This window comes from Poecile atricapillus, chromosome 1 (genome assembly GCF_030490865.1).
Source record: "Poecile atricapillus isolate bPoeAtr1 chromosome 1, bPoeAtr1.hap1, whole genome shotgun sequence".
Classification (NCBI taxonomy): domain Eukaryota; kingdom Metazoa; phylum Chordata; class Aves; order Passeriformes; family Paridae; genus Poecile; species Poecile atricapillus.
The window spans coordinates 145,721,932-145,748,483 of NC_081249.1; the positions used below are offsets into that span (position 1 = coordinate 145,721,932).

Sequence of the window (26,552 nt, forward strand, 5' to 3'; positions counted from 1 at the left end):
TTTTGCCGTTATATAATTGTAAAATGCCTTCCCGTAATTGTAGCGCGTCTCCCTTCTTCTTGCCGTTTACATCTCATGCCAGATGCAATTCTACAGGGGCCTTTGGTTTCTTAATGCTATCCCTGCAAGATCAGAAAACAATTCTGCTCCATTTGGGTCATCTGCCCCTGCTTCCATCTCTTCTCCACTTCCTATTTGGGCTCAGTTAGAAGCTCCTTTTGCTCATCCACACAGGCCTCCTACCACCTGTACTTAGTTTCTACTTGTCAGGATGGACCTCTCCCTAGGTCTTTCATGCAGAAACAAAGGTTAACCCCTCCCCCCAAAAAACCCCATCTCCAATAGAAGTTAGTCAACTCAAACAAATTTCAACTTTGCAGTGAATACTTTTCCAAAACAATGAAAAAAACCCAAAGCTCTGTTTCAAGTATATTGATAAGAAATCAATTCCAAAATAACTATACAAAACACTGTTCATGAAGTGTTTTCTTTCTGAACATCCTATGTATTTTTCCTGGTAATCTTCATTGTGCCAGCTGGTGTTTCAGTATAATCTCATTTTTCGTGCCTTAATTATACCTTACGGGTGCTTTTGCAACAGGCTTTGACTGACTCTTTAAGGAACACAAAAAGTAGCTTTTGGAAGAAAGTAATTCTACAAAAACCAGTTGAAGCTCTATTGCTAGGAAATACAGCAGCTACTTAAATGCCTTAAGAAAGGAATCTTACTCATTAAATGTTGAATAGAAATAACTACAGTGCTTATGCCTCCAAGAGCTTTAAGTGATGGCTTTAAAATAATGTAGTAAAGGCAAGATGAATCAGGATCCATGCAGCTTTTATTTTAATAATTAGACAAATACAGGAAAATTTGCAATAATTATCAAAACCGTATCTTATCAAGAACCAGAAAGGTGTTTAAAAAACATTCACATTCAATTCAGGTTATGTACAAACCAGTGTCTGTAAAAAAGGAAACAAAAAATGCTTTGAGTGTAAAAGAATTCCGTTATGTTTCAACATTTCCAATGACCAAGCTACCACTGAGATGCAATCACAGTGCAGATATGTTCCACAGTCTATTAAACTTGTTTCAACAACATTGTCAGAAGTAATTTTTTTAAATAAACCATTTTGATAAGTTTTGTTGAACAGTACCATCCACCCAAAATTTACTTCTGCATATTTAATCCTTGACCACACTAATGGCAGAAGAGTTGTAATCTACAGGTCCAGAGTACATGAATCTGTATCTCTATAGGTACAGATATATATCTATATATCCAAGAAGCACCAGCCTCCCATGCCTGAAATAGCCTGTGTGTCTGCTTTGTATATTGAGGAGATCAGCCATTTTTAGTGGAGCACAGCCCTTGATTTTTTTTGGCTCAAAGAAGTCATCATCTACCCATCCAGAACTATCCTGAATGTGTTGCAGCATCACATTCTTACACCTTCAGGATGCACCTCACAGAGATGGCATTTGAATGAGTGTGACCATAGTAGCCATACACAGGTACAACACCATCCTAAGCCTTTCCTGTAAAACCCACTTCCAGGGGTCTCTTTCTTTGCCCTGGATTAAATCCTCAAATAGAAGGGGGGGAAAGAAAAAAAAAAAAAAAAGGAAAAAAAAGAGACAAACGGAAGTGCCTGGATTTTAGGAGAACTATTATGTCTTCTCATTTATAGATTGAACTAGCCAAAGAAGGAGACCTATTGAATGGGGAGAGAAAGCTACTGGGATACCAGTTTTGAAGTATGAACACTGGAACAGCCACACAACAGTTACCAGTCAATCTGCCTGAGCATAGAAGAGATGAATCTACTCGGGATACACCATAGCTCTTTCAGAGCTACAGTTTAATGTGCTGTCATTAACATACTAATTTAATAATAATGGAAACTCTCTCAAAAATGCAGACTACTTATGAGAAATCTTTCAGTTACAGCAGTCTAACCAAGGTGAATCACGACCTCAAATTAGATAGGTGTTTCACGACAAAGGAGAGACAAGTGACACAACCTTCACACTTGTGTAGTAACAACCCAAATGCAAACAAAACCTATTGGCAACTGAACATTATTTGGACCTATGTTCTGAGATAATCCTTAGCTGCAAGATCTCATCTGAAGCATAAGCTACCACGATTTGGCCTGAGAGGGCAAATCTAGAAAATTCCATCTGGTTTTTGAAGGTGTACCTAAGATCTGGTAATAAGCAGTGTAATTTAACATATAGCTGCCTATGAAAGCAATTTCCTTTCTAAATTAATTTTGAGATTCAAACACAAACTTGAACAACTTCTGTGAATACAAATTTTATAGTATCCACCACTGTAACTCTACACTAGCTCAGAAATTAACACTTTGGAATGACAGAAGCAGCTCTGGGAAGTGGAAGACTGGCAGTTTAGTGTTGGAAGGTTCCAAGCTCTTCCTTGGGTTGTACATCTAACACCCATTCAAGTATGTCAAAAGGCTTTTGTGCATGTCTACAGATTCTAAAGCAACTCTTAATGGAGCTAATGCTCCCCGGTGCATACTGAAGCCAAAAAAAGAAAAAAAGAGATTACTGCTGCATTTAAGTAACAACTCTTAACTGAGAGCCAGCTCAGATAGACAAATGCCAGTGATGCCAACTCTTAGCAAACCTGTTCTATACAATGGATCTATAGCTGGGATGCCAAATAAAACACACAAGGGAATTTTCTTAGATATAATGCTCAGGAAAGGGACAAGTTACAATGGTATAAAAACAACTCAAAGTCTTGTTTACAAAAAAAACCCAAACACAAAAACCAAAAAATAACAGAAATACCTAGAACCCTCATCAACCAACCTGTTTTAAGACAGACTTCATTGCAACAAAATATGGAACAGTAATTTAAGCAAGAAAACACAAATAAGTTTGACTTGAAAAGTAACTGTAAGCAATTCTGATATAGTTGGTTTATTAATGCTATCCACAACAAATCAGCACACAAATGAGATGAATAAAAGTACTTTAGATGAGACAAGACAATGTATTTTATGAAAATGTAAATGCTAACACTACAGTTAACAAGTATACTGGAAAAAGACATACATTACCAAAGACAATCAAAGAAAGCCTTTCTTGGTTTTAAAGCAGATTTATACATCACATCCTTTCTTTCATTACTTGGGCAATGGTTGGTGAGCATCTCTGATGTTTCAGTCCTATGAATCTACAGGCACTGAAACAAAACCCCAAGAAAAAAAAGTAAAAGGAGCTAGTGTCAGGATTTTGACAGTTGCTCTACGTGACAAAGACTCCAGTAACAAGATGCAAGTAAAACAGAATGCCCATCTATTCCCTGTGGTTCCAAAAGAAAAAACATTACTTGTACACAGTAAGAATTTATGGCAAAACCAACTTCATCTCACCCATCTCATTTCCAAGAAATTAGTCATAAATGAGTTCTTTCAAATGAAGAAGAAATCAGAGTTTAGCAGTTTTAAGGTTTGAACAGACTCTTCTTATAAGAAGTTCGAAATCTCCTATCTTCTTTTCAGTGATATTGAATTGTCCTTCATTTTGCCAATCACCAGTTCCTCACGAGAGAGGTAATTAAAGTGAAGAGGGTCACAAATTTTGCTCCCTATGACACTAAGCAATCTCTCACCTAACTTAAGTATCATCACCAATAAAGTTACTGCACAAAAAAAAATCCTTGCCAGCCTGAGCTGTTAGACAGCTGAGTGACCAATACTGAGGTCAACAGAACTCTAAACCATGTTTTTGATGACCAAGAATTTCAGTGATGCAATAGAACAGCTCCTAATAGCACTCTGATCTCTAGATCTGGCAAGCTAAATTCCATCTGGGATTGCTGCAAACGCCTACTTATTTCATAAGAACGCCAACAGAAGGAACATCCACCAGTGATGCAGTCCGTGCTGTGTGACTATTTTCAAGCGCAGGGTTTGAAATGGTGTTCGAGCAAAATGATTTGCAAGAGCACAAGAAGTAAGTCCCAAAACTGCTTTTTAATGTAGTTTATTAACCTTTTAGAATGTAAGATCCAAATTAGGACCTTATGATCCTCTACTGCCAAATAATTCAGTCCAAGTTTAAGCAGCTACATAAACTGGAGCAGGTGTACAGAAGGTGCACTCCATGCTTGAGAATACAAAGTATTAAAACTGAGAAGAGGCTCTAGTTCCAGTGTGGGGGAAAAAAAGAGCTTTTAAATTTACTAAACCAAATGCACTCAGGCACAGAGGCTATGAAGTCATGGAGCACTCTTAGAGTGACAGTATTTTCTCCCTTTGTTGAATTGCTATGAAGTCCTTTCCCGTTACACAGTCGGGACTCCACTGTCAAAATATCACTGCTGAAGAAGTCCAGATTGGGCTCTCTCTCTTCAAGCGGTTACAGGGACAAATTCCATGTGATTTGTCAGCTTCCTCTGTTAACATCTAGGAAGTCCTGAGCACCCTTGGCGCTGTGAAAACAATCAGCCTGTGGTAAGAGATCACATTGCTGGTGGAAGCATTAGCAATTTTCACACAGGTGGTCCTTACCAGAGATATGTATATCAGATGACCTCTGATATAACAGCACCTGGCTTAGACTGGCTGTCAGGAAGAAGCCACTTTCACAGAGGAAAACTCATATGGTGCCCAGTGCAGCAGTTGTCTCAGGAAAAAAAAAAAGCAAACCAAAAATCACCATCGGAGGAAGTTGAAATGATTCCGCCTTGGAACCTTGAGTATTTGACTTCAGTCTCTCTTGAGAACTGAGGGAAAAACATTTTTCCTCCTCCCAGATTTGCTACAAATATCCATTTCAGCATCATGTCTGCTAGATATAAAATTGATGGAATGCTAGCTGGTCCATAAAGGGTTGCACCAAGTTATCTGTAGCAAAGTAAAAAACTAGCCCAAAGGTTATGGAGATTGGAAGAGCTGGTAAGGCCTTCTTAAAGATGGCAAGAAGCAGAAGTGTAAGGCACAGACCCTAAGGGGAAGGAAAAAAAACAAAATACAAAAAACATAGGGAGAAATTAGGGAACTGTGACAAGCAAAAAGACATATAAAATATATACATATATCTGTATAAATATTAATTCTCCAGGTTATGTTTTATGTCTTCCTAAACTACAGGCTTTAGTGACAGATGTCCAGCCAATTAAAATCACAGCTAAAGTCCTCACCAGTTTTCAGTCTGGCCACCCAATACACAGGATCAAAGACAAAATGCAACAGTCACAAACACTAGAAACTATCCCTATTATAATTTTACATTATACTCACAATTAATATGGCTACAAAACATGCTAAAGTTGTATTCCAATCCCCACTTGCTGTTGCAGAGGCTTTGCCAACGAGGACACTGTAGAAAATGAAGTCTCCTAAACCGAGCTTTACTCCTCCTGCAAAGTGAACATAGGACAGCATTAAATATCAGTCTACCAATATTACACATCCATAATTATCAAAGAATAATACACATTCATATTAACTATTAACAAGACTTGCTTAAAAACAATATTTTATTTTCAAAATTAGTACCACTCCTGAATCAAGTGATAAACGCCTGTGAAACAAAATGTCTTAGAAACACTACACTACTTTAATTAATTACTCACCCTTTAATTAGAATTTGCCTATACTCCTATTTTCCTGGACATATAAATGCAGTATATACAATGATAGCTGTAATTTTATTTGTGGAGGGGTGTCCACTTTTGGTTGTCTTGTCATAGTCAATAAAATACTGAAGAGCAATTCCTTTATACTGGCTGAGGAAGGGGAAAAAATAAAGCCCTTGCAGATGATATATTATTTGCCAGTTAGAAACCTATATGCTGCAAAATATTCCGCTGCCTTCCCAATTCTCCTACAGAACTCTTATGCAGGTAGTTCTTAAAAGCACTTGTGTATAAGTACAGAACACATCACAGAGGCAAAAACACATCACAGAGACAAAAACTCAACAAAGATGTGAGATTTAGGAAAATTCATTCTCTCTTATTCTTTTATATAGCAATTACCACCTTAGCAACAACTCTGGAAGCACAATCCTCAATTATTTCAGCAAGCACTGCAAGATTTCCTGAATGGCAGTTTACTTTCTGAGCTTTTAGTCCAAGATGTTGATTAAGAAAGGCCAGCATCAGGTGAACAGCTATTTTCATCTGGCGTATTGATTACTTTCCCACCTCACTACAGTCCAGCCCGACACTCACTTTGGAGTTCCAAGAACTAAGAACATCAAAACATAGGTGGATGTCTGATTAGTTATGAAGGCAGGGGGAGAGGGGAAAGGAGAAAGAAAAAAAAGGAGAAAATGCATAAAAGAAAAAAGGCAACCCTACTCTCTTTCAACAGGCCTTCAATAAAATGCCTAGAACAGTGCATTCATGTAAAGCTCTTAAGCACTAAAACACCCTTTAACTGCTGAAACAGATGTTCCAGACTCCTGGAGCTTGGATGCTCCAGACTTGTAGTGAACTAATGATGGCTGACAGGTTTGACTCAATCATTACTACTCACTGCAGGAATACAGGAAGAAGAAAATTATTAGCCTGGCCAGATGAGCATTTTAATTAAAAAATTAACTGAAATAGGCGCTTCGCTAAATTTTTTGCATTTTAATGCTATTTTTTAAGGTCTAGAAATTAAAAAGGACTTGCAGCATGCTGAATTTGGACTGTTTGAGACAAAGTAAATTTTGAAACTGTTCTTAAAGTAGAAGTCTCTATTTTTAAACAGAGGAGTACCTGATAATCTCATAAACTGAGAGCAGTTTATTAGACAGGCACACCCTAATGTATTTAGAGCTTTGTAAATCTAATAGCAGCTTGAACTGCAACTGGAAATCATGAGTCTGTTAAAACAGGTATCTGAGTCAGGTAACTGATATATACTCTTCCAAAGATATTTCACCTTAGCAAGATGCTGGAGAAAACTAACCAAGCCCATTGCATTCTGCATTCACTTTAGTCTCCAATCAGGTTTTAAACACTGCTTCCCACCAAGTGGATTACAGCAGTTTAATCTTGAGGCATAAAAAAATCTGGTAACGACTCCATTTACAGGGCCTAAAATCCAAAAGAGGTGATGCACAGCAAAACACTACATGAAAAAGACAAAGGCTAATGCAACTGACCATGTAATGGTCTGAAAACAGCTTGTGCAACAAAAGTTTTGAGTGTGTGTATCAAGCTAAGGAGCAATTTGGACAATATTACTCCTGCAACAAAACAAAATGCTACCTAAAAACAACACCATTATTCCTATGAGGTACATCAGTATTCATCAGGAGCAAGAGCATCTCTTCAGCTTGCTAATAGCTCACAGAATCCTGTATCTGGGCACTCATAATGTCTGACTGACTAGCTACAGATTTGGTAAGCTTTTCAGACAGAGTAGTTCATACTCACGTTCCTCAGGGTCTTCACTTGTTTGAGAGTTACTGGGTAGAGCCTGAACAGCAGCACGTGATTCAGGTGTTGATTCAATGGGTCCTATTCTGTTGTCCCTTTGTTGCTGCCATTCCTGACTAAAGCCACCATCATCTGTGTCAGCATCTTCATTCTGGGTTCGGTTTGCCGGAGCTCAAAGGAAGAAAGGCATTTAAGACTCCTCCAAAAATGTGCCTTCTAAAATATGATAGTCTCTCCACATATAAGATCATAGAAGAACAAGATAAAAAGAGGTATTCCATAACACTTAGCAACATCTAACACTGACACACACACCCACAAGCCATCCTCACTTAGGATTTTAATATTTACATTAAAAATCATGAGTCAATGTACACTCTGCAGTCACAGCACCTACATTTTGCACTCGAATCCTAGTATTCAAAAGTACATCTACATGACAGTGGAAGCCCTGTGGTGACCTCACAAAGATCACAATTTAAGGAATAAACTCTCATCTAATATTTAATTAGCTTCTTTAGTTTACATTGTCAGCTTAATTTTCCAGTAAAACAGAAAACTTTACTGAAAGTTACATATACATGGATGCCTTCAATGACGCTAAATTCAGAAACTACACTCTGCTTTAGTAACATATATAAATAAACAAACTCCATGTTTTAAACACTATCTGCATAGCTAAAAGGCCTAGGCATATTTCTGTCTAATACAAATATAAATGAGCTGGTATCATACTGTATCATCCCAATTTGACAAGCAGTTGAGCTCAGTTAATAGCTTTATATTGAGTAATTTCAACACCAACATCCCAGATCCCAAAAAAATGAATGCAAGAACAGTAACTGCACAATAAGTAAACAATTTTTCAGGTCCTGACAGATTCATCATTCTTAATTAGGACTCCAGGAGTTCACTCTTCTCCAGCACTCAGGGCCCTCAAAAAACTAAAAGTATCCATAAACACGTATTCCAATAAAGTGACAAAGGTTTGTCAAAGCAAAACTCACCTTTTTTATCGTAAGTGGAGTTTTTTGATTTGCGTTGGGCTTCTGGATCTTCCTCAGCCATGTTCACAAGCCATATCATTGTTGCTATCAAAAAAAATCCAAACCACAACAGCTAATTGTATCTTCAGATGTATGAAACTCTGAGATAGTGTTAGCATCAATCCATTATTTCTCATTTCTCATGTTTTTGGTTTTTTTTAATACAACTGTCTTTTCCAACAAGCAATTTTACTCTCATTAAAGCACAATATCTGGAACACACCCAGCACCAGCAACTACACGCTTATAGAAACTGGTGAATAAAATTTTATTTCTACTAGATTTTGAAAAAAAATGGCAACAGCTGTTGCCAGACAAATTAATTCTACATATGAGGCTCACTCTGAAAATCAACAATTTCTTTACTTTTTTTTCATAAATCAGTTCTTTTATCTGCAAGTAAAAAGATCTTTGAACACTGTTACAGAGTTATGTCAATTCAGAAGCAGTATCCATAACAAAGTTAATTGTTCTCTGCCTTCACTATGACAAAGAATTCTCCAATCTTGAGGTAACCAAATGTTGTTACATATAAAAGGTGTATTTTAATTCAAGTTCTCATTGTAAACCTCTCCTCTCACAAAACAGAGCAACAGCTATTTAGCTATGTAGCATGTATGTAGCTACGCCACATTTCACTGATGTTGTGCACATGTGACAGATGAAGAACCAGGGGCAGATAAAGAAAGTCCTCCCCTTTCTCCACTGTAAGCTTGTCCCTGGAGTGGCCAGCCTGCAGCACACTCCCTGCTTCCAAATACAGGCCTGTCTGGAGCACCAGGAGCACAGTGACTTATGACTAGCCTCTTTCATTGTTATCCACGTGACTACAACTAGCAACATGGAACTTGAGAAACAGTGGAATTATGTACTAATTAATACACAGGTCACAACAGCAAGTTTAATTCAATGGGTTATTTTTCATAACTGCAGGGAGAAACAATTTGCCAAAAAGGACAAGTCATTGAGAAAACAGTCACACAAACAAACCTCTTACCTCTTTCTAGCAATTTCTCACGTTTCTTACACTAAGACACAGGCTATTTAAGGACTGAAACTGGTAAATATTTTCTGGAAACAATTGCTCCCTTTGAACAGGCTTAATTCACAGCCTAAGGACATAGTACTTTATCCAAAACAAGGTCTGTTACCATACTTCCTGTTTGTATTTTGGAACAAAACATGCTGGTTTTTATCTTGAAATGCCTCAGTCAGATGATGTTCCACATTTTTCAGTCAATAGTGAAATGAAAACTGAGGCCCAAGTGAACAGATCAAGAATTCAGCTGAAAAGCATCTTATTAAAACCCAGAAAAACGAGAAGATTGCTTCAGATGAGTGGGTGATTGCAAGCTTAAAGAATTTAACAGAATTTACTTACAGGAGTAAATAAGTGCTGGAAAGAGAGTTTCATTTCTCTCTTGAGCTGTTTCAACTAACATACGAAGAGGACCTTTAGGGCACAGGACAGCAATCAAATCTGAAAGGAAGAGCAAATAGATCTTACACCCCTGCAGACTTAGTTTCTATAACATTTGGAGAGACTTGAAGTAAGAAAATTCACCCTGAATACAGATTTTGAAGACAGCCATTGGCCGTAATTCAGTATCCCACAGCAATGCTTTTTAATATTCTCAGTTACGCAACCTATTTTACATATTACTGTAATATGCATACAAATTTTAAAACATTATATTCCTCACTTAAGATATTATGTAACTGCAAATGTTCCTGTGCTTTTATGTTGACCTGTGAATAATTAAAAAAACTACCATCTTGGAAATACCCAAGCTTGTCTCCTATTAGGAAAGCTTTTTGTAACCTAAGTTTAATGCCAAAGGATATTTTAAGACAACAGGTGAGGTTTACTTAGTTTCTGTGAAGCAGGCATATTGGAGTAGATAGAGAGCTCTAATATTGCTACTGCCTTTTGCACTTGTCCACTCACCATATGTCTTTAAATCAATTTGAAACTACATCTGATATTGAAAGGAACAGCTGACTTGTCATGCAGGAGCTGTGCTGCTCAGAGCAGGCCTTCTGCACCTGAGCCAGCTGCCCTGGCACCACTGCTGGTCCCACTCAAGTAAAGAATTCTTGGTGTGGGGTCACAGGCTTTGAAATCTTATATCCCCTTTACTCAAAACAACTGCATCATGGTCCTGGAAGTTGATCTTGAGTCATTTCGTTTTGCTGTCACTGAATAAAGGCTGAATGCTTGGAGCACTCAGATTTGTTCCAGTTGTATGAAGGGTGGAAATGGGGCTGGGGGATAGGAAGTTTTTCTTAATGTGTTTTGTGATCCATGAGCATACACACAAGGGAGAATTTTCCTCTCTCTGAAGAAGGAAGACACTTAAGGAGTACACTGATGTATAAAAGCTAATCAAATCTTATCAACCCCTGCAATTACATCTGGACAGATTCTCAGTCTTTATCATGAGTAGTGACTTTGAGAGCACACATTCAGCACACTTACATCCTTCCAAAAAGTTCAAATTAAGAGCACATCTTCACTTAGCTGTAATGTTTTAATTATGTCTAAGTAACTGAATTTTACTCTTGCCTGGAAATTAAATCAGTATTTAGGATACTATTTAGTTATCTTCTTACCAAGTGCTCATCGCCCCCTAAAGCTTTATGGAAAAACTACATCTAGGTTTCTCTCAAGACATCATTCTGAAAAAGAGGAGTAAGCCGCAACTACAATGAATTAAAAAAAAAAAAGTCAACGAAACAGATCTCACAACCATATCCTTCTAAATATAAAATGACTTTGAGCAACACAAAGTGTTCTTAATCCTTCCTTCCTTCTTTTCACTATATATCAGGCATGGATCAGGTTGTTTCTATGTCCACAAATTGAGCAATTCATAAGTTGGGCATATTTGTATATATTTCTGTATTTGTATGGGACTGTACCGAAACAATAAGCTCCTAAATTCTGAATGTACAAGGGTTTTCAAAGGTTCTTGGGGAAAATGAGAAGCTGAAAGTTCTCCACCCTCTTAAAAAGGATCCAAATGGTCTCTCTCATCTCCTCCTCTCTTGAATTGCTTCAGTTCTCCTCCCCAAAGAATCTAGAGAATCCAGGAAACATGAAGAAAGACAGGATCATACAGTCATACAAAGCCTTCAGCTGCAGGGAACTGATCTCAGTTTAGGATCATGATCTTACTTATGAAGTCTGCAATCACCTTATCTGCTACTTTGGATGATATATATACATACACTTTTTTAAAAAAAAATCTAGTCAGACAAGTGGAAAAGTCAGGGAATAAAAGAAATTCCCACCACAGGACCTGTTACCTTGCTCCCACACCTACCATACACTGAAATGACAGCCAGGATAAGCCATGCAGTCCATTCAGGAAGGTACTTGATGAACACCAAGGCCATGAGAGCGCTTATCATAATGAGATATGCCTGCTGGAGCCGAAGAGGACCCTTCCAGTGGATACAAATCATTCCCACAACACCAAAGTTCCAGATCATGAGTGCCACCGTAATGTAGTCCATGGCAACATTATATGTCTTAAAAACCTCACTAAAAAAGAGGAAAATAATATAAACTGCATTTGCTTGAAACAATGGAAACAAATTACAGATGCAAACTTCTGAATATCTTTTTTAAATTTTTCATGTAGTTCAATGTAGTGGCATAAATGTAAAATTCTTTCTCCAACTAGTACTTAACTACTCTTCACAATAGGATTCATTTTGCCAGTGTTTGCTTCACACCAACTCTTTTGCTTTTTCAAAAATTTTCCTTAATGTTCTATTTCCTTTCTCAAAGCAGAAACTGACAGAAAAGGACGTTACTGCAAAATCAATAATTTTGATTATGCTCATAACTTTTTAAAATCAGAATAATCATAACTTGTGAGGTTATAATGGATCTTTAAAGGTATGCAAAGATCTCTGCTTCCATGCTGCCTGCGGAATGCCTTGATAACCTCAAAGATACATGTTTATTCTATTATTCCCCATAAACACTTCAGTAAAAAGCTTTATTTTTGGATGAACCATGTCCCTGCCACACCAAATACTATAAACTAATTAAGAACCTCAATAAGTAAAACCAAAATAGGAAAACCTCATCACCAAGGCACAGATGATTTCCGCTGACTTAGGGGAGAAATGGTTGTGATGTCTTTTTGCAGAATCTGCTGCTACCAACTCATCGAGCCACTAAGAACCCTATAATTTGCATAATAGTTTCCTCCAGGAAATTTGTCTTCTACAGCTGTCAGCTGACCATTTAGATGTACAGTGTTAACAGGATGTCCCTTACTGTCATTGTGTGTAATTGATCTATGAACTCCCTCACTCTCTGAACCTCTGGCAAAAGGAAGCCAGCACTGCTGTAAGGCAGGAGGGACAGATGAAGGAATTGCCATGTATTTCAAAAGCCACTGTTAGGGTTACAGAAACTACTGACCACAAAAGGCATCACAGATCACTTTTAGCAAAATTCACTGACTGATGGAAGACCACATTCTCCTTCCAGAGACCAAATTAAGTTAAGCTGCTTCAAAGAGAAGTGCTTGTCATCAAGTGGCATAAAAACATACAGAATATAATAATTTCATGACATAACTCTAGTTACAAACCCTCAGGAGGCTGCTCTTTTTAGACAGTATTGAGTATTTTGGCAGAATTTTATTGATGTTTGGACAAGGGCATGCATCCAAATTTGAGAAGAAAAGCACTGAATATACATTGGTGAGACAGTAGATTCTTTTCAGCTGACTCTTTTCCACCACTTCCATGCAAACAGCCTTTGCATATATAGCTAACAATCCAAGCCATGAGGTAAACAACTGCCCTTGAGTCATATGTCAATGAAAAATTAAGTTATCAGAAGACACGCCAGCAGAACAAGCTCCTCCCAAGATATGCTTATTCTGATAAGCAAGGTGTGCTTATTCTGCTGATGTGATGGACAGCTTTTGTACCTAATCAGATGCATTATAAACCCCTAAATCAGTCTCTCTTTATACAGGCTGTACTCTAGCAGCCTATATAAAACTAAACATTTTATTGCAATAGCTTACTATCATTCCTCTTAGTTCCTCTTATGCCTAGTTCTAAAATACATACTTAAAATGATACATGAAAAATAGCATATTAATGGTTTAGTTCACTTACCCTAGGTAGATGAATGAGAAAAAGAAAAGCAGCAAAAGAGAAGAGATGATAAGCCAACCATGGATCACCTGGAGAAGAATACATCAATACAGATGTTATTAGACTTATTTGAAATTTATCATCTGTTAAAATGCTTTTAAGGTTACTTTTCCTTTTGCTTAAAACAAGAAAATGATTTAAGATATCACTTTGGGTGGTGCTACACTCATGTTTAGTCTATGCACATTGGTGTATTTCACTTTACAGTTATGAATTTTAAGTGCTTTGTGAACTTTCAGTAGATGTTTAGCTCTATTGTAAACTACTGTTTGCGTATTTTTAGACCATTTAGGTAACAGTGGCATTATAACATAGCAGAATCATCCAGCATGAATACAGATGGAAAACATGATTCACTTTTGTGCTGCTGTCATTTCAAATTTTCAGAATGCAATAATAGAATTAAATGCTGGAACCCAGAAAAACCTTCAGTGCTTATCTGTTGAAATGTCATCAATGAACGACTATATAAGGATTTCTATTTTCTCTATCAGTCATCTATAGACATAATCACTAATTTTTAAATGGGAGCAGACTCACATGCCCGACAATTCAACAAAGAACAGTTCAGTGTTGTATTCAGCAGGGACACTCAAAGATTTAAACCTGGAAATGACAGGCACTTAGACTTGCCACTGACAGAAGTCCTCTTCTGGTATTTATTGTGCAAAGTGAAAAAAAAAACATGATGTGATGAAAGATCCCTTTAACTCCAGTAAACTCTTAACATCTCTTAACTGAGAATGAACATACATTTGTCAAAGTCCCAGCACAGAATGTCTTTTATAAAACCTGATCCAGTATTATAAGTAGACCACCCATCAGAAGCAATCATCTAGAAATCAAAGCTCCATAAGGAATCCTGGTTTGAACAGATACAATCAGTGGAAATTTAACTGGCTAAATTTGCTATATACGTACACCAGATTAAAGTGTTCAGAAGCTGTTAAAAAACTGTTATTTCTTTGTCCTCCTCTTAAAGATAGTAGGATGCATTTTATGTTCTTAAAATATTTAGCAAAAGTTAACTTAAAAGTAAAGTGCATATGAACAAACTAAAGGAATCACACTTGGATGATGCAACCAGGACTTTCAGACAAATTAAGAACCCAGCCACTACAGTTAGTAATTTAGTATATTGAGTCTATTATTATATTTTTCATATGCATTCTTAAAATTTTCAGCCATTTTTGAAACATTCATTTTCCTCCTTCACACTGCTTCTCAAAAGAGGTTCAAATTTAACTTTCAATCTAATAAAACCCGTCATTTAACTTCCTAATCTAACGGACTGGCTTTTGCTAGTATGTTCTCAAAAAGACTTAAGAAATTCCCACATGCAATAAGCATGGTGCCTGTAAAGATGCTGCAGGAAAACTGCCAAGTATCCATCTCAGTATTTCAAACTGTCACCACTCACAGCAAGTGGGAGAAAGAGCCTTTCCAAAGGTGAATATTGGTATGTATTGACTGAAACAGAACCAAATTTTCCAACAACTTGTAGAGCTACAAAGCAGGGACCAACAAGAGTAACTTTATTCCTCTGTAAAATTAGTTGAAACTACTTTAAGAAAATAGCAAAGAAAGCTGTCTCCTGACTTCTACTTGTAGTTCTTGTATTTGTAATACAAGCTCTTAAACTTCTATCACTTAAGAAAATAAAGTGAATAGTAATGTTTCATCCTAAAAAAACAGTGAATGCTGACAGTGTCAAACACCAAGGCCATAGTCCAGTAAACTTCTACACACACCTTGCGTAACTACTGTCAACAGAACTAGAGAAGGTAGTTTCAAGAGTTGATCTAAGCTGGCATTTTACACACAGGTGTTTGCTTTATTCTCAGTATGTATCTCATTTACTATAGCATTTTCCAGATCACTGGTCTCTTTTCTTACAAGTGACTTTTCCAAAGTACTTCTGGTAAGTTTTGGTCGCTGCTTTCCTAGCAGGGTATCACAACAGGTTTTCTGCCCTCTCATTAAAGAATTTTCACTCTTCATTTAACAACAGTTTTGATGATAATTGATTGCTGGTACAAATTTGGCTTTACCTGCTACAACCTGATTAAAAATTAAGGATGGGCTGCAGGATGCAGAGAATTAAAATGAGCTACAGCAGTGAGACTTTGGTTAGGCAAACTGAAACAATGAAGAATGCAGAGAATAATAAATTAAAAAGAAAAAGTTAATCAAATACAATCTCCTTCAAAGATGCTGTTTCTAGTTAGATTGAGGAGATAGAATCAGGACCATGCTTAACATATCACGTACAAGACAACCACAGGAAACTAACAACAGTAAAGCTGAAGTAGTATTTCCTTTCTTCAAAGGAGTTTTCAGATAAAAAAATCTTGTGAGGATAAGCAAATTATCCTACCAGATGAAGAACTAATGCTCTTTCATTATAAATTTCCTATTCTCCATAATCTTGACTATAATCTACATATAGAACTGCATGTAAAATAGAACTCCATTGACAGGTAACTACATTTCACAGCATTCTGATATAGCAGCATAGAAATACTCTGACAAGAAATTTAAAAATAAATTAATTTTTGTAATTAGCATAAAATATAACCACAGGAAATTTCTGGTATGTAATAATTCTAATTTTTAGTAGAATAATTATTTTTGTAAGGAAAATGTGCTTTGCTTTAAAAGGTTAAGAAGGAAACCACAAATATGAAAAGCTTAGTAAAGACTAGCTGCTGCCTTCAGCACCTGAGGAGAATCAAGGAACCTAGTTAAAGCACAGTAGTTATTTGACTTCATTAGAATGAAGAGAATTGCCAGTTTAACAAGAACAATTTGTCAGTTCAGATGTAACACCACACTATGATAAAAGTGAAGGTCCATATGTTAAAAATCAGTATTCCATGATGTACGCAGAGTCAGGCAAAAATAATTTCCCCTGACACTCCACAGATAATTTGTAAAGGGGCTTCATCCACAGACATGAAGACCAAAACCATTGCTCCCTCTTGAAAACAACATGAAATGAAGCAAACCTTTGAATCCCACTACGTGTTTCACAATTATGAAACAGATTCAAGGTCCTAGCTGCATACTGACAAGTTTTATTAGGCAAAGCATTGTCAAATGGATCGCTAAGACCAAAACCAACCAGGAATTTTCACGGACAACTCCCATGCAGGTGGCACTGCAATTAATTATGCTAAGCTTGAACTTGCCTAGATGACATCATTACATGATTGAAGCCTTTCACAAAGAGCCTTAGAGTCTCTGTGTTGGCGATATGAATACTGCCTGGTGTGTACAGCCACACACACTGATGGGAGACATCTGTACCGGGGACAGGGTGGGAGAGGGGAGCCCTCAAAATAGGACTAAGTCTGTCCTTTGTATTTCTTGACCACAGAAAGATTTCAGTGCATGACCATTTCAAAAGAATAGAAAGCAATGTCACCCTATTTCTAACTGACAGAACAGATGGCACTGATAGCACTGGGCTTTTGCCCTGCTTTGTGCCAAATGAACAGAAGCCACAAAATTGAAATGGTGAATTAAATCACCAATTCCACTATTTTCACATAAGCCTTCATTTTGTTCCATTCTCAAAATAATCTGTACTAATAAATAAAACTAGCACAACTACTTACCTTGTAGCACCTGTATTTGTAAAGCACAACCAGGAGGATGGTCATGACAATGATAACACTGATCATGATGGCTGCGTTAAGAATAGAATTCAGGGCTCTCTGTCCCACTGTCTCTGTCTCTTCTGTGAAAGGAGTGTAGATGCTACAAAAACAAAAAGTCAACTGAAATTACACTGAATGCACAGATGTTTCTGATATTTGAGGCCAACATCAAACAAAACTGCAGTAATCTTTCAATTCAGAGCTGTAAAAGCACATCTATCTTCTACTAAGACAAAACTTGAAAGGTGGCATAGTATCGTATTAGGCAAACTCGAATTCCTTAGAAGACTTGCCTTTCCTACATTCTTAGATTACTACTGTTTTCTGCTTTGTAAAGCAGACAAAGCCCACAGCTGCCCACAGTTTGAGATATGGCTATTCCCATGCTGTGTGTCACTGCCACTCCCTCATGCTATCACTCATGTGCTGGAATTTCACCTATGGATTGGCCATGAAAGGCTCCCCTGTGATTTCAACAAAATAACGTATAGACTCAGCTCACTCTTTCCTAAATACAATCTCCTGGGGCAGCTACTTCATTGTGTGATGGGAAGGCAAGGCAGGGAGAAAACACTTAAAAATTTTTAAAAAAGAAAAAAAAATATTTCATCAACAGCTTCTAAAGTGAAGAAGAACTTTGTGTTTCATTGAAATATTTTATGACATGCTTCTATTATACAAATATTTCAAAGCCAAACACACTTTGAATCATTTTGTCTAAATGTTTTCACAATGGAACATTTAAAGTGATCTTTAAGGTCTATTCCAACTCCTTAACATTCTGTGATTCTATGCAGTTTCTTGCTATTTCTATGCAGTGACTTGCTGCATGCTGCAGTTTCTGACAGGCTCAGTATTCTTCCTTTGCCCCCTTTCTCTCAAATCAGCTTTCAATGGAATTGTTGGTTTGTTTTTTTTTTTGCAATATTGCTGTTTTACCAAAAACCCAAAAACTTCTACAGAAACATCTGCCAGGAAAGTTTCTATAACTTCACCAGAAGTGAACCTCTTGAAGTTATACTCTGTTTACATTTGAATTTCTTTATCAAACATCATGGGCAAACCAGAGCATGGCATATACGTTATTTCATTTACACTAGTAGTTTTGTTCCTTTTCCAAAACTTTCGTATTCTAGCATGGTACAAGTGAAATGGCTTTGGTTCAGGATGGAGTTTATTTTATAAATACCACACAGCATGATAAAGTATTAAAATGAGGACTAGGATTTGAATCAAGCAGTAACAACCAAGATATTATCCCCACTGGTCACTAGACAAACAGCAAATGGCAATAGTACCACAAAGAAAAGAGTCTGGTTTCTGGAAGGAATAAAACAAAATTATCTTTGGACTGGAGAAGGGGAAAACTGAGGCAAGAGGAAGTTCACTGCTTGAATCAGATTCCAAAAGAATTGGGAGTTTAAAGAAAATTATCTAAGTCCACTGAAAAGATAGTGGAAAATACTGATACATACAGCTGTCCATCCTTGCGTGTATAAAAGCTGACAGACTTGATAGTTGCAACAACAACCACCATGCAAAGCGTGACAGGCACAAACAGCATAATCACATGTTTTGCCCCATATTTCAGTGTTAGCTCTTCATCTTCTTCTTCATCTTGCTCCACCACCTGCTGAACGTTGCCTTGCGGCTGCCCATTAGTCTCAGACTCGGCATTGTCATTTCTTCTGCGCTCACTATTATCATGGCGACGTCTTTCACTGTTGTCATTCTGCAATACATAAAAACCAGTTTCCTCAGCAACTCTCCACAATCATGTGCTTGTACATGAAGCTAAAGATGACCCTGAGGAAGAAACATGTAAGATAGTATTTACTGCCAAGAACACTTGCTACAGCAGGGATTTAAACATTAGTAATTAACTGCATCACAGTTATTAAAAGAATGGGAGCACAGGGTCATGTTAGAAACATTTACATTGAAAACACCAACAGTCAAAAGTAGGCTGGTTGCATCTAAAGAGCCTGTGTCATCTTTGCTTTAAACAGAATTTCAAAAGATGAATAAAGGCATCTTTTTCCCTTGGTTCAAACAACAGTTGGTAAAAGGATGCATGACAGCAGAATGCCTGTAACTTGACAAGAATGAACTGCATTGACCCTTAAGAATAACGCCAAACAGACATTTATGATCTCCTCTCCATGAAAATCCCAAGAAAATGTCTACTTCCTTTACTGTGTTACTCCCACTAGAGTATACTAAGTAGAATATATATTAAAATGGATTTTCATGAGGTATGGTATTCTCACACTTTTAGTAAGAATGACACAGAAATGGTGATCAAACTCAGGTAATTCTCTGTTTTTAGACTACTATTTGTTCCCAAAGCTTCCGTGCAGTAAGTTAAGCATGCAGATTTTCTTCTTTCCCAAGGAAACTACTGCCACATCCTTTCACTGATATTGAAGAAATTCCACCACTCTTATCACAAAAACAAAAGAGCTTCCTGTCCTTCCTAATACTGAAACATGAGTAGTATAACACATGAAACATCAAGTGTATCATTCAAACACCAAGACCATGGTAAACTTCCAGTGGAAGCAAAAGCACAAACTGGGAACATCACCTATTAGTAAATGATCAGGCCTGCACTCCAGGCTCCTGGTGTCACAAATTTTTTGTCCCCTCTCCAAGAAGCACCATGAGCAGGGGGCATTCACCTTTTATACATTGTGCGCACATACAGAGAACACAACAGGAGAGTGATCTATGCTTTACCTGCTCTGGACTACAAAGAAATAAAACCATTACCAGACACTCTAAACAAGCACTAAAATGTGACAGTTGATACAGACCACTCATTTTTTTAGTGTATTACCATGTCCAAAATCAGTGCTGTACTGTCAGAATTCAAGAGGTTTAATATAGGAGATAAAACAAAAATATTTTTGCTTCCTTACAAAATTATCTCATTTCTTCTGAATTCTTCTCATTACTTCTCTTCTCATTACTTCCTGCAGAACAGTTCTGTTTGACTAAGTGCACTAAAGCAGCTTTAGATTAAAATGTACAATAAACTGAAGGATGATACCTTTTGCAATACCTTTAAAATATCACTCAAGTTTTCATAAAATTGATCTGGACATAAGAAAGAGCACTGAAAATAACTTAGTGATTTTTTCCTTAAGTATTCCTACTCATGTAGTTTTTCCTGGAACGTGCAATGTTAAATAAAGTCTGACTACCTGATCTCAGCAGTATTTCCAAATGTAACTGCTGACTTGTATCTCATTAATTCACTGCAGTTTTTTGATAAATCAGTAACAGTTTTAGAGATTCTCTCTACAGAATTTTCCTAGCCCCACCCTCAGAAAAGACAAAATGATAAGTACACACTCAGAAACTCATAGAGGGATTTTTAAAAGCACTTAAGTGATTAAGGAGCACAAGTCCCTGGACTTTGAACTGTAAATACTGACACTGCAAAAGCTCAGGTTGAAGCTTTACAACTTCCCCAACTCATGAAAAATTCGCTTTTACAAAGCAGTACAAAGTAACAATATGCACCAAATGCTCTGCCTATTTCTTCCTCTTTTTTTGTGGTATCCTCAGGATCAAGCTCAGCAGGGTTTCAAGATCTGTTCTCTAAGAAAATCTGTTTCATTTTTCAATGAGGAAATGCAATGTAAGAGGAGAAAAACCCCCAAACTAAAATTGTTTAAATTAAACAATTAAAACCAGGACACAACCAGATTTTTAGAGTCACAGTTTCAACCTTGGTTTGAATTTAGTACCATTAACTTGAAATAATCCTGAAAAAGATGCTGGGTTCAAAATGATTTCTTACTAAATGAAAAATTTATTACTAATCACTTGATATTTTGCATAAAGTCCTCATATAAAATTATTGAAAATTAGATGAGAATATGGGAGAATGCAAATAAAGAGATCATGTTTAATTAAATTGAAATGCTGGCTACAACTAAACCTATTTCTGTAGAGATTAGAGCAGAAATGTAACATTTTTCACTTTGATAGTAAAATACTCAATTTCTCTCAGTCTACAACAATAAACTTAACCATTTAAATAAACTGCCTAAGATGATAAATCGTAAGTAGCAATCCACTGGAGATGAACAGAGCCTTGGAACTCTGCATAAGCAGAGCAGACCGAGTACTTAGGTTTCCACACGCTTGCTGAATGTATCACTTTTTCTCTGCTGTAATAACAGTCTTGCATGAGGGAGCACTTACCCCATCTCTGGAACAGAAATATATTGAAATAAATTAAAAATCTACAGCTTCACAGAGCAAACAAAAAAACATCCAAAAGAAAAGCCTGATCAACTAGCACACCACCACAAAAAACCTGTTACATCAAATATAAAGAGAAAAACTTAAGAAATTAGACTAGTATGTGTCATTTTACTCCCTTCACTAGTTAGGAACAAAGATGCAATTAAAAAAGACCTTTACACACTAAAACACAGTGCATGAAAACTAGATCAGCATCACCAAGTTATTCTCTCATTTGCACTTAAAGCTATAAAATATGTTGTCCTTTCAGGCTACTACAGTGTAGCTAAACGTGACATACACTTGCCCCACTGCTTAAAAGAACAAAGTGCACTTATATCCTACCTGATCAGTATTAAACAGAGCAGAGGCCATGGACTCTTGCTGAAGTGGAAGCAAAGGAACAGACTCTTCACTTTCCTCAGACATAGTTAAAAGTGAAAACTCTGAAGCTAAAAAGTCAGTAACACCTGTTGTAACACCGTAAGCAAATGTAAGTTATGAACTACGCGCTTTCAGGTGAATACACAATATCAAAAGCAAATGATAGTGTTTCTTTCCCTATCAGGATAATAGTTAATAGCAAACCCAGACCAATGCCCCTGAACCAAGAGATAAAAACATAGCATATTTGATAAGAAGTTTTTGGCTATTAAATCCAGATTTATCCATCAGGAGCAGACCACCATGTCTGACAGTGGGCATGGACTTCATCAGTTCTCACGTACACCACTGATTGCTAAAAGGTCATTATGCAGTAGCAGATATTGAAGACTGGGTTGAACTCTTTGTGTGTGACTAGAAGAAGAGATGGCAAATTATAGCACTTAGTGATTTCACATGCTGACCTGCTAGCCACAGAAGCTAGTATGCTTCAGTAGGAAAGGACTTCTGTAGGTGTGTACAAAAACAAAGTAGATGTGTAAAGGGGAGAAATATCATTATACCTTAGTATCAAAACTACAGTTACTTAAACATGGAAAGTAAAAGCACAAGTAGCAGTTATTCATCCATACAGTCTGTTAGTGAGAACACCACAGAACCTTTTGCTGCTAAGGAGCACCACCAAGTTATCTGTAAGGACAGTGAGCCCACAGCTTATCACTTAGCTCTGCCTTTTTAATCTGGCAGAAGTGTTCAATAAAAATTAATATCTCACCTGTCCAAGAGGAAAAGAAACCTTTTCCATTCCCTCAGAAGTAAAAGGAGAAAAGATGCAATAGGAAAGTTCCCACTTTTCTGTTTTAATTTTTCAAATGTTTTATATTTTTACTGGTATAGCATGATGCTTATCTGAGGATCTTTCAAAATTCTATTTAAACTGCTGATTGTATAGGAGAGTTGAAGCAGGACATTCTCTTGAATTACTGCTATAGACATGTCTACAAGTGGCCCAGCCTCCTCTACAAGAGCATTTCTGTGCCACAAGGAAACCTGATATTCAAGAGCTATAGCAGGAACAAAGTGACAAGGCTAAGAGCCTGGGCACCACACCCAAGTAGATAATCTAAACCCGATTTTTCCAAAATACATATGGTACAATGATATAGTTTTAGCAACAAGTATGCGCTTTGGTCTTTCAAAGCAATCATATACAACTTCAGGTTTTGAGTTCTTCCTCCCTCAAAACCTCAAGAACCACGAGAGCACCTTGAGAATTATTCACAAGTAAGACAAGACAGAGCTGTTCTTCCTGCATAGGAACAGTTCTCCAGCAATATCAATAACAAAACCCAAGCTTCCAGCTCTACCTAGACTAAAATTAACTCTGTGACTGAGAAACCTGTGAATCAAGCAGACCTCAGCCAGGCAGATCAAGAGAGCTCACTAAATACTGTAAATGTCAGTGTTTGATACCAGAGTGTTTGACCTTTTTTTTTTCCCCTTGATGGCTTGGTCACTCCAACATCACTTTTAAACTGGGGGAGGTCTTATCTGTACATAAGAATGAATTTAGAACATCAGATATTTCGCAGCATATTTCTTTTGGCACTGCTTATCACCACAACAGTTCAGAAAGATTAAATGAATTCAAACAAACTATTCATCCCCATTTAGCTGCTACTAGGTACTAAAATTGTTTGCTACATACGGTGTTGCTGAGGTGGGTATCAGGGAAGTTTTCTGTCAGCTGCCCATGCTGAAACTGGGGTAAATGCGCAGACAGCTCTGTCATTGGGACAGTCCTCTGGGAATCACTTATTTCCACACAAAATGGACCTTTCTTCTTGAGATGCTGAAAGGAAAGAGATGTGTAAAAAGCCTTTGTTCTTAACATGACCAGGTTTTCCCTCCCCACTCCAATTTCTGGAGTTCACATATACCAAAGACAACCATTCTGTATCTAACCATGATAACAAACTCTATCACAGCTACTAAGAGGTCATAATAGGGATTTTCCAGCACAAAAATAAGAACCTCTAAGTGTTATCAAATTAGTTCATCAGCTACAGAAATCAGTCAGCAAGAAACTAATAATTTAAACAGTTCTCCATTCCTTCTTGTGCAATAAATGAGAAACATTCCACCCTTGCTCAGAGCACAACTTCCACGTTTTATCTCAGCAGAGCACAATTGCTCCAAGTTGTTCTGTTTTGGACTGCTGATAAATTTAACACTAATTTTCAAGGATGACTGAGTTACACTTGATTATTTAAAATCTAGACATACTTAACACTGCGATGCTGCAAGAGTGACCTAATGCTACACAAGACAGTATTTCAGCTGAGCCTCAAGAACTAACATGCATTCAGTTCCCTACATGTACCAGCTACATCTGCATAAACATACCACATCTATGTTACAGCTTTATATGTTCTTCCATAAGAAAGTCAGATGATAAAATTGTCCTATGAGAACTATATGCTCCCTAACAAAACAGGATAAAGTAACATAGGGGAAAGAGGAAGTCTGACTGACCTAAGTATATTTCAGAAAGAACCCCATAATATTAAGTGACAACAAGCAGGCCTAGACAAATCACAGGCTTGGTCACATAAAAAATAAACAATGAATACGCCTCAAGGGCGGAGTGCCAGTCCATCCCAAGTGGCTCTTGCTCCTACCTTGTGTGAATTCCAGCACTCATCAGAACTCTTTACAGTAATTTTACTCACTAAAATGGAAGAAAACAAATCCAGGAAAAGAACACAAGAATGTTTTTCAGCTGCTTTAGTATATTCAGCTAGTGTACTGAGAGATCTTGAAAAACTCTTACAACAGAGGACATGACAAAGCAAAGCCTCTCACTTTTGGCAGTAGCAAGACAGCATCTTACTCAAAGAGAGAGCTAAGGCTATTTTCATAAACAGAACAGAAGCTGTTTCTCTATTTATGAATAAATATGTATCTAACATGACTTGGGCACAGTGCTTACTAACTTTGGTAGCTTAGTGAAGAGCCAATAGAAAGCAACACCAATTTAACAAGTCTACTGGGAGCATGCAAACTGTTTGGAAAAAGAAAGTGGACGCAGTATTCACTAGAATACCTCCTATCCACATTTGCCATTAAAATAAGGCACGTCTAATTTGAAACATAATTTAAATGTAAGATTAGATGAAAATAAATACTAATTATATTGCTCTTTTAAAGTTTTTCTCTAATTCTTTGGTTGGGCTACAGAATAGAAGCAATGTTGTTTTAAGACACGTATTGGTAATAATTCTCAGTGACAAGGAATTTTCCACAATGCAGAAAGTTGAAAATTTTCATCCAGATATGGACTATCAAAATGAGATTTTTCACATAGCAGCATGTCAAAATTCCAATTAGATTACTGTAGAGAAACCCAAAATGAAACGCCAACCACAAAATCCTCCTTATAGACTGGTAAAGAAAGCCACCACAAATCCAGCAACAGAAAACCCTCAAAATTTATGGTTTGTTAAAAAAATTTCTTTTGAAAACTCAAGAGCTCATTAAATGGATTCAGGACATCTGCCCAAACAACTTTATATTTCTAAATAAATGAAATTTGTATTTGAAACAATTATGAATGAATGAAATTTATAAATTAACTGTGCATAAATAGACACAAACTGAAACTTTGCTTGTTTTACCTGAAAAAGGACTCACCCAGCCTTTTTTTCTAATGAAGGTGTTAATGTAAAAATAGCCTGTCTAAAAAAGTTCTTGTTCGCTTCCTTTGGCTTTCCTAGGTCAGAACAACAGGAGTTACAACTGTCACTGTCATGCGCTTACATTTAGCCTAACGAACAGAGGTGACACCCAAGTAAGCTCCTCGCAGAAGAGAAATCAAAGCAAGTATCGACCAGACAAACTCGGCGCAGTTAACCTGTGCTTTCTCCAAGCGAGCAACGAGCAGCAGCTGCCACTGCTTTGGGGGCACCCTCGACCCCCGCCCTCCGCCCAGCCTCGGCCGGAGCAGCCTCGCCGCAGCCGAGGCACGGCGGTCCCAGCCCCTGGGAGGCCTCCGCGGCGCTGAGGGTGCGGGTCAGACACGGCCCGACCCCGCTCGGTGTCACCAGCTGCCCAGGGCCCGGAGCAGCCGCACCGACCCCAGCCCCGCCGTGGGCAGCAGGGGAGCGGCAGGGACCCTCCCCGGCCCGTGGGCGTGTGCCGCAGGGCTCGCCCAAATACCGGGCCCGGCCCGCCCCCGGTGGCGCAGCGCGCCCGGCCCCCAGCGCCGCCCGGCCCGCCGGGGCACCGCGCCCCCGCCCGGCCCGCCGGGGCTGCGCCGGCCCCCCCGCCACCGGACGGACCTGCACGGCGCCCCTGCCCCGCGCTCCGCCGCCGGCTCCTCGCCGCCCGCAGCCCGGCCCCGCTCGCTTCCGGCCCGCGCCCCGCCCCCGCCGCCACCTCACTTCCGACGGGCGGCGAGGAGCGGCCCGGGGCTGCAGGGACAGCCCGCACCGCAGCCCCACCGCACGGGCCCAGGGCTGCAGGGACAGCCCGCACCGCAGCCCCACCGCACGGGCCCGGGGCTGCAGGGACAGCCCGCACCGCAGCCCCACCGCACG

The 26,552-nt window shown here is 38.2% G+C and overlaps 1 protein-coding gene across 4 annotated transcripts; it reads right to left on the bottom strand.

Moving 5' to 3' along the window:
- Nucleotides 1-821: 821 nt before the first annotated feature.
- PSEN1 (presenilin 1) lies at nucleotides 822-26,377 on the bottom strand. Of its 4 annotated transcripts, XM_058851738.1 has the most exons (12): nucleotides 26,295-26,377; nucleotides 23,663-23,806; nucleotides 21,916-21,954; nucleotides 18,789-19,045; nucleotides 17,272-17,413; nucleotides 13,613-13,680; nucleotides 11,788-12,008; nucleotides 9,843-9,941; nucleotides 8,423-8,506; nucleotides 7,413-7,586; nucleotides 5,281-5,399; nucleotides 822-4,984 (listed from the first exon to the last, which is right to left on the bottom strand). In XM_058851738.1, exons 2-12 carry the CDS (start codon nucleotides 23,744-23,746, stop codon nucleotides 4,829-4,831), a joined length of 1,443 nt encoding a protein of 480 aa, XP_058707721.1. In that variant the 5' UTR covers nucleotides 23,747-23,806; nucleotides 26,295-26,377; the 3' UTR covers nucleotides 822-4,828. The 4 variants fall into 4 exon arrangements, with proteins under 4 accessions (XP_058707721.1, XP_058707708.1, XP_058707711.1 ...); XM_058851725.1 differs by lacking the exon at nucleotides 21,916-21,954; XM_058851728.1 differs by lacking the exons at nucleotides 21,916-21,954; nucleotides 26,295-26,377 and adding an exon at nucleotides 25,648-25,668.
- Nucleotides 26,378-26,552: the final 175 nt, after the last annotated feature.

Coding starts and splice junctions, on each gene's coding strand:
- PSEN1 (XM_058851738.1), bottom strand. CDS start 23,746: ATGACAGAGCTGTCTGCGCATTTACCCCAGTTTCAGCATGGGCAGCTG. Junction 12,009..13,612: donor TTCTCATTCATCTACCTAGG/GTAAGTGAACTA, acceptor CCTCTTTTTTAG/TGAGGTTTTTAAGACATATA. Junction 9,942..11,787: donor GGCTGTCATTTCAGTGTATG/GTAGGTGTGGGA, acceptor TCTTCCTTTCAG/ATTTGATTGCTGTCCTGTGC.